The sequence below is a fragment of the Rhinopithecus bieti genome, unplaced genomic scaffold (genome assembly GCF_001698545.2).
Source record: "Rhinopithecus bieti isolate Rb0 unplaced genomic scaffold, ASM169854v2 scaffold_44159, whole genome shotgun sequence".
NCBI lineage: Eukaryota > Metazoa > Chordata > Mammalia > Primates > Cercopithecidae > Rhinopithecus > Rhinopithecus bieti.
Window position 1 is genome coordinate 2,127,811 of NW_016818573.1, and position 7,928 is coordinate 2,135,738.

The 7,928-nt window shown below is 57.2% G+C and overlaps 1 protein-coding gene across 3 annotated transcripts; it reads left to right on the forward strand.

Annotated features, from left to right (window-relative positions):
• The first annotated feature begins 777 nt into the window (after window positions 1-777).
• NDUFS8 (NADH:ubiquinone oxidoreductase core subunit S8) lies at window positions 778-6,836 on the forward strand. Of its 3 annotated transcripts, none has more exons than XM_017857241.1 (7): window positions 778-888; window positions 2,327-2,384; window positions 2,461-2,511; window positions 3,070-3,159; window positions 3,258-3,430; window positions 6,447-6,575; window positions 6,655-6,836. In XM_017857241.1, exons 2-7 carry the CDS (start codon window positions 2,327-2,329, stop codon window positions 6,784-6,786), a joined length of 633 nt encoding a protein of 210 aa, XP_017712730.1. In that variant the 5' UTR covers window positions 778-888; the 3' UTR covers window positions 6,787-6,836. The 3 variants fall into 3 exon arrangements, with proteins under 3 accessions (XP_017712730.1, XP_017712729.1, XP_017712731.1); XM_017857240.1 differs by lacking the exon at window positions 778-888 and adding an exon at window positions 892-1,030; XM_017857242.1 differs by lacking the exon at window positions 778-888 and adding an exon at window positions 1,080-1,310.
• Window positions 6,837-7,928: the final 1,092 nt, after the last annotated feature.

Genomic DNA, 7,928 nt, shown 5'->3' on the forward strand with positions numbered 1-7,928 from the left:
AGGGGCCCGGTGTGGTGGCTCACACCTGTAATCCCAGCACTTTGTGAGGCCAAGACAGGAGGATCGCCTGAGTCCAGGAGTTCCAGACCAGCCTGGACAACATGGCGAGACCCCGTCTCTACAAAAAATACAAAAATTAGCCGGGCCTGGTGGTGGCAGGTGTCTGTGGTCCCAGTTGCTCGGGAAGCTGAGATGGGAGGATCACCCGAGCCTAGGAGGTCGAGGCTGCAGTGAGCCGAGATCGCACCATTGCATTCCAGCCTGAGCCACAGAGCCAGACTGTTTCCAAAAAAAAAAATTCGCGAGGAGGAAACACAGGCTGGTTGAGTACGGGAGTCATACAGATCAGGTGGATCAGGCGGCCGCACACCGCAGCTCTACGGCCCGGGAACGTTACTAAATATTCCCATGCCTCAGTTTCCCGCCTTAACGTGATAACACGTTACTCTAGTTTCTCCACACAGGGCTGCTGTGAGGATTAAAGGAGGCCGCGTGGGTAGAGCATCTCGTCGCCATTACCGTCATCACACGCCCCCCACCCAGACTCGATGGACCCCGTCTCTGCACCCAGGGCGAACGCAAACGCTTTCTAAACCACGCCCCGGATGTCCCGCCTCCAGCGACTCGGAAGTCTTCATTTATTGGCCTCCCCAACCAACATGGCGGCCCCTACAAACGTCAAGCGCCGCTCTGTTCTAGCCAATCAAAAGAAAGATATTTATGAATCCCGCCTCTTTCAGTAGCCTTATTGGCCAATCAGACCACACCATGGAGCATCAATACAGAAAAAGGGGAGCCGGCCGGCCCAATGGTAGCGTCCTAGAGTGTAGGCTCCGCCTCCCGATTGACTGGCCTGCTCCGCAAGGCAAGTAGCGGCGGCGCTTCAAGGTGGGTGTTCATGTCTTGTCCGCGAAAGCCGGGCCTGGGCAGTGTGGCGTCGGGGGCGAGTGTGGTGTCCCCGTTGGCGCCGCCAGCTCTGCCTGGGTTTCCCCTCGGCTCACTCAGGACCCGCGGCCTACGTGTCCTTCAGGTGCAGCGGGGAGCCCGCTCTCAGGGCGCATGCGCCGTCCGCTGTACGCCCTCGGCCTCGATGGGGTGGGAGATCACTGGGAAGGTCGGAGAAGATGCCGGGTTGGGTCCCTGGAACTACAGTCAGTGGTCCAAAGGAGTGGGCCTGTTAGGGGGTCACAGGTCGTGGGAGGAGCGCTTATGAGCTCCGACTGAATGCCGGGCTCTGGGCTCTGGGGTGCCCTTGGCATGTATGGGCTCCCTTTATTCCCAAGATCACCAGCCCCCAACCCACTTCATAGGTGAGAAGACGGAGGCCAGGTCACGTCACCTGCCCAAGGTCACGCGGGAGGCTGGTGGACAGTTCCGGGAGGGCCTTGAAGCTGGGGAAAGGAATGTGGTACCGAGGACTGACTGTTCAGGCCTTGAAGGGTTTCCAGCAGGGCAGGGCTGGGTTCCGATCCTCTACGCACCTCCTTATCGTGTGACTTCCGAGGAGTCACTTTTTTTGCTTTTTTTTTTTTTGAGACGAGGTCTCACTCTGTCGCCCAGGTTGGAGGGCAATGGTGTGGTCTGGGCTTACTGCAGCTTCTGCCTCCCGAGTTCAAACGATTCTCCTACCTCAACTTCCCGAGGAGCTGGGATTATAGGCGCCCGTCACCACGCTTGGCTAATTTTTTTTTTTTTTTGGTAGGGATCGGCTTCCACCGTGTTGGCCAGGCTGGTCTTGAACTCCTGACCTCAGGTGATCCACCTGCCTCAGCCTCCCAAAGTGCTGGGATTATAGGCGTGAGCCACCACCCCCAGCCCTGGCGAGTCACTCAGCAAACTGAGCCCCAGCGCCTTATTGGTGCCTCCCTCGTGGAGTCCTTGTAAGGATAGGATGGCAGTGCATGTGACCCCCTGGGCACGGTGTCTGGGGTAGAGAGCTAGCAAAGTTAACTCTCAGTGCATGCTGGTAGGGGCTGGTAATGTTGTTTTTGGTCAGATTTGGGGAGGATGAAGGGAGGAGCAGAAAGATGGGAGACAGGATCTCTGGGAGGGAGAAAGGAAGGATGGATTTAAAAGCTTTCTTAGGTGAGGCAGAACTTGGAGTCCACAGAAACTGAATTGTAGCTCAGCTGAGCTGGATCAGGTGGAAAGCTGGGAGGCGCTGGGAACAGGAAAGCCATCTGTGCCTCTGACAGCAATGGGGTATGAGTAGAGGGCAAAGTGACACATGGGTTTCCAGTAGAGGCTTGGGATCCCTGCTGTGCCAGTCTCAGAAGAGGATGGTACTTGGGCACACCCCACTCTCCATCCCTGTTTATGCCCCCAGATGCGCTGCCTGACCATGCCCATGCTGCTGCGGGCCCTGGCCCAGGCTGCACATGCAGGTAGGACCAAGGAAGCCTTTGCTGGGGGTAGGGGAGCCCAGTCTCCTGGCATGAGGTCACGCCCCTCTTTTTGCAGGACCTCCTGGTGGCCGGACCCTCCACAGCAGTGCAGTGGCAGCCACTTACAGTGAGTACCTGGGTGGCCTCTAGCCTGACTGGTCCTGCCAGAGGTGGGAAGAGACCTGAGTTCCAGTCCTGGCTTTGTCAGGGGCGTTCTTCTCTGAGCCGGTTTCCACTCTTAAAATGATTATGATGAAGGAGACTAATTCCCAGGGACAGGGTCCATCATTGCGGGAGTTAGCACGTGTGATCTCAGAGCTCCCTGGGTGTGATGGGGAGGGGGTTGCCAGGTGTGAGCCATGGGTACCTGTGCCAGTCCCTGGTGAAGGTAAAGGCTCAAGCCCCCCACTTCCCCCATTGATTCCTCTTTCAAGCCCTGTTGGGCAGGGGTGCCTCTGGGCTCAAATGGCCACTCAAGCACAGGGAAAGGTAGGCAAGGATGGGCTCAGGCCAGAGGCAGCCTCCAGGGTCCTTGCTGAGGCTGGGGAGAGGTGTGGTGAGTGTACGGCCCCTTTGGAGCCCAGCAGTTGCACCTGGAGGTGAGGGCCAGGCCTCCTCTCCTGGAGACTCCAGGGAGACAGTGTGCGAGGCCCCTGCCACGGCCTCCCTGCCCGCCTCTCTGCAGAGTATGTGAACATGCAGGAGCCTAAGATGGACATGAAGTCAGTGACTAACCGGGCAGCCCGGACCCTGCTGTGGACTGAGCTCTTCCGAGGTGCGTCCTGGGCAGGAGGGGACAGGGCAAGTGCCGGCTGGGCACAGATGCATGGGGGAGGAGGGTGCCCCTGCCCACCAAACCCATGCTGCCCACAGGCCTGGGCATGACCCTGAGCTACCTGTTCCGGGAACCCGCCACCATCAACTACCCGTTCGAGAAGGGCCCGCTGAGCCCTCGCTTCCGTGGGGAGCACGCACTGCGCCGGTACCCATCCGGGGAGGAGCGCTGCATTGCCTGCAAGCTCTGCGAGGCCGTCTGCCCCGCCCAGGTGAGCCCCCGCCCCAACCGACCACCAGGCCAGCCCCTGCCACTGGGAGAGGGAGGCAGGCAGCCCTAGGCCCAAACCCTGGCCCCTGCTTGATGTGTGTCCCCAGGGCAGTCCCTTTCCCTCTCTGAGCCACTTCCCTCGTGAATGGGATGATGAGGTCTTGTTGCCGGAGCAGAGTCAGTGAGTTGGCAGAGTGCAGTTTCCAGCCGTGGGCAGGTGCCTGATGCACACAGGTTCCCCCTTGGGGTCTGGCCAGGGGTGTGACCCCTGGGCCTATGAGCCATGGGGTAGCACCTGAGGCCGTCAACGCCTCCCCGGATATAGCCACCGTGTCCGGGGTCCTGCTTGTGTGCCTGTTGCAGCTTCCCTTCCCCAGTGGCTGCTCCCCTGAGGCCCGGCTTTCCGTTCTCTTAGTGGGTCTCGTGCTTACCAGCGGGGGCCAGGCCTGTCAGCACAGGAACAATATGACTCGGTCAGAGCTCTGGTCAGACCCCTGTGTGTGCCTGGCAGGAGCCCCGGCAGCCGCCATCGCTACTTCCTGTGCGCACAGCAACCCCTCCCAGTGTTCTGTGACTCGGGTGGCTCCTGTTCAAGTCCTAGTTTGTCCCCTGGAGCACTCCCAGGTCCTCCAGGCCATGAGCTGCGTCCCTGATGTCTCTACTCCAGCCACAGACTGGGAGCGCATAGGAGTGTCCCCAAACAGCAGTCACGATGGTCACGGCCGTGGCTTCCACATAGTGAGTGCTGTCCACAGACAGACCTGGCACTGTGCCACGTGTGTGACTCACAGCCTCTCCTGTAACCTCAACAACCAGTCGAGGAGGTAGAGGTTATTGTCCGCATCTTTATAAGCACTAAAGGATGAGCCTGCCAGCCACAGGTCCCACTGTGAGTTGTGGGCACTACATTTCTGGGATGGGGGCATAGGAGAGTCCTTGCCAGGCACCTTCGAAGGTCCTCCCAGCCAGCCCCTCTCCCAGCGGGCTGCCCTTGAGTTAGGGCTGTGTCCCCCCACTTGCTGTGTAGCTTTGGGGAGTCCCTCAACCTCTCGGAACCTTGTTTTTCTCACCCATCAAATGGAGAGAAGTAGATTTAAGGCACAGGATCGCAACCAGCAGTGCAGGCGCTCTCAGCGGCGCTGCAGGTTCAGTTCCAGAGCATTGGGGTAAAGTGAGTCACACGGATGTTCTGGTGTTCCAGTGCATTTAAAAGTTAGATTTAGACCGGGCACAGTGGATCATGCCTGTAATTCCAGCACTTTGAGAAGCCGAGGTGGTGGATCACTTGAGGTCAAGAGTTTGAGAGCATCCTGGCCAACATGGTGAAACCCCATCTCTACTAAAAATGCTAAAATTAGCCAGGCCTGGTGGCAGGTGCCTGTAATCTCAGCTACTTTGGAGGCTGAGGCATGATAATCACTTGAACCAGGAGGCAGGGTTTGCAGTGAGCCAAGATCGCAAAAAAAAAAAAAAAAAAAAAAAATTAGGGCTGGGTGCGGTGGCTCACACCTGTAATCCCAGCACTTTGGGAGGCCAAGGCGGGCGGATCACAAGGTCAGGAATTCAAGACCAGCCTGGCCAACGTGGTGAAACCCCGTCTCTAGTAAAAATAACAAAAATTAGCCGGGCGTAGTGGTACACACCTGTAGTCCCAGCTACTTGAGAGGCTGAAGCAGGAGAATTGCTTGAACCTGGGAGGCGGAGGTTGCAGTGAGCTATGATTGCACCACCGCACTTCATCCTGGGCCACAGAGTGAGACTTCATCTCAAAAAAAAACAACAACAAAGAATTTACACTACTGTAGGCTGTGAAGTATCTAAAATACAATGTATATACCTTAATTAAAAATAGGGGCCAGGCACAGTGGCTCACACCTCTAGTCCCAGCACTTTGGGAGGTCAAGATGAGTGGATTACTTGAACCCTGGAGTTTGAGACCAGCCTGGGCAACATGGCAAAACCCTGACTCAACAACAACAACAACAAATACAAAAAATTAGCCCCTGTATTCCCAGGTACTTGGGAGATTGAGGTGGGAGGATCGCTCGAGCCTGGGAGGTTGAGGCTGCAGTGCGCTATGAGCTGCATCACTGTACTCCAGCCTGGGTGACAGGGCGAGAGTCTGTCTCAAAACAAAAAGCCAAAAACAACAAAAAAAAAACTTCATTCCTAAAAAGGGCTGACCCAGAGATAAGAAGCAAGCACGTGGTTGGTAAAATGACGTCAGTGAGCTTGCTTTATGCAGGGTTGCCCCAAACCTTCAGTTTGTAAAATTCACAATATCTGGAAAGCTCGGTGAGGTGAGGCGGGACTGTAAGCCAGCCCCCGTTGCAAGGTGAGACCCTCAGGGCAGGGGGCGCTACACTGAACGCAGTGAACAGCCCCCTCGTGAGAGTGGGGTTCTTGGCAGATGACGCCAGCAGCTGACAAACAGGCAAAGCAGGCCAGGCGCGGTGGCTCACACTTGTAATCCCAGCACTTTGGGAGGCCAAGGCAAGTGGATCACGAGGTCAAGAGATCGAGACCATCCTGGCCAACATAGTGAAACCCCGTCTTTACTAAAAATACAAAAATTTAGCTGGGTGTGGTGGTGCACACCTGTAGTCCCAGCTACTCAGGAGGCTGAGGCAGGAGAATTACTTGAATCGGGAAGGCTGAGGCTGCAGTGAGCCGAGATTGTGCTACTGCACTCTAGCCTGGCGACAGAGCGAGACTCTATCTCAAAAAAAGATAAAAATAAAAATAAAAAATAAAACCAGCAGAGGCTCTGTCTCAAAAAAAGATAAAAATAAAAATAAAAAATAAAACCAGCATGGCAGAGACGCCAGCAGGGCACATGCTGAGGAGACAGGCGCCAACGGCAGAGGTGCAGGGCGGCCTCTTAACTGGAGTCAGGGAGGCCTCTGAGGGGAGAGGGCTTCTGGCAGACACCAAGGGTGGGGATGAGCAGTGACCGGGGTCCTGGGGGCTGGGATGTGACAGGGCAGCGCAGCAGTGTCTGGTGGCCCCTCCCATAGGCCATCACCATCGAGGCTGAGCCAAGAGCTGATGGCAGCCGCCGGACCACCCGCTATGACATCGACATGACCAAGTGTATCTACTGCGGCTTCTGCCAGGAGGCTTGCCCCGTGGATGCCATCGTCGAGGTGCGTGAGGCCCCTGGGTGGGAGGGGGACTGAGGCTCCTCAGCGGGGCCTAACCACTGTCCCTGTACCCCACCTGCAGGGCCCCAACTTTGAGTTCTCCACGGAGACGCATGAGGAGCTGCTGTACAACAAGGAGAAGCTGCTCAACAATGGGGACAAGTGGGAGGCCGAGATTGCCGCCAACATCCAGGCTGACTACCTGTACCGGTGACGCCCCACCGGCCACAACCCCTGCTGCCCAATAAAACTGCTCCAACCCCACGGCCTCTTGTCTTGACTCTGGTGGTCCAGGGTGGGGCCATCCCCAGCCTGCCTGAGGCCTGTGATGCCTCCAGCTGGACTAGGTAGCCACCTAGTCTTTATGCTCTCTGGGGTCCTGCTGCCCCAGCCCTGCCTTCCTGTGGACTCCAGGGCCCCACCAGGCCCTCATGGCTGGGCCACAGGCTGCAGCATCACTATCACCCTGCTTCTTCCTGGGTGTCTTCCCCAAGGCCCAGCAATGCCAGAGGTCACCACGGTCCTGCCGTTCCCACTGTCCCAGCTGTCCCGGCTGGGGCCTGGGCCTCCTGTCTCCCAAGAGCCATCCACTTCTAAGACCCTTAGGACTTGGAGCATCCCAAGGCCTCAGGCTGAAGAACAGCAAGTGGCAGAAACTCTGGCCAGGGCGTCCTTGCTGGGGGTAGGAGGAAGCCTGCTTGGGGTGACAGTCACGCGAGGGTGACACAGGCCCTGCTGGCCCTGAGCTGGCCTTGCCTCCAGCCACATCCTCTTTCTTCCCTATGTTCCCCAGGCCAGGCTGCTGGTCCGGCAGCTGCTCACCAGTTCCTGCTTTGCAGGCCCAGTGACGTGGTGGGGTTCCCTCCAGGGTCACACACGAGCCCCTTGCCCACATAATGGCCAAAAGCAGCCCACTTTAACTTGTGCTAAGTACTGTGGAAGGATTTCACTTCATTTGCAATGAGGAAACCAGCTCTGAGAGGTGAAGAGGCTTGCTCAGGGCCATGGAGCACACATCCCGTAATAAAATTCAGTTCACAGACCTTGAACCCCGTCCCCATCATTTCCAAAAGTGCTTTTACAAAGCACTACTTTGTAAAAACCTGCTTGGAAAGAAGTTTCCTCGCCCAGTGAGTTTGGGAAATGCTCCAGCTGCTGTCTGCCTGCTGGCAGGTACTGCATGGTAGACATTCAAGGCTCTGAGAAGGCCTGCAGCAAAAAAACCAGCCTCTCCCAGCCCATTTCCAGGAAGCCTTTTCTCAGGTCTAACACCTGGGCCTCCTTCCTAGGCCAGGCATTGCCATCTAATGCCAAAGTGGCCGGGCCCCTGCTTGGGCCCCACAGCCTGTGGCACTG

What these genes read in the sequence shown, in the direction of transcription:
- NDUFS8 (XM_017857240.1), top strand. Translation starts at nt 899, where the DNA reads ATGTCTTGTCCGCGAAAGCCGGGCCTGGGCAGTGTGGCGTCGGGGGCG. An exon ending in GGCCCAGGCTGCACATGCAG is followed by an intron (nt 2,385 to 2,460) that starts GTAGGACCAAGG and finishes CTCTTTTTGCAG; the next exon opens with GACCTCCTGGTGGCCGGACC. An exon ending in CCGTGGATGCCATCGTCGAG is followed by an intron (nt 6,576 to 6,654) that starts GTGCGTGAGGCC and finishes CCCCACCTGCAG; the next exon opens with GGCCCCAACTTTGAGTTCTC.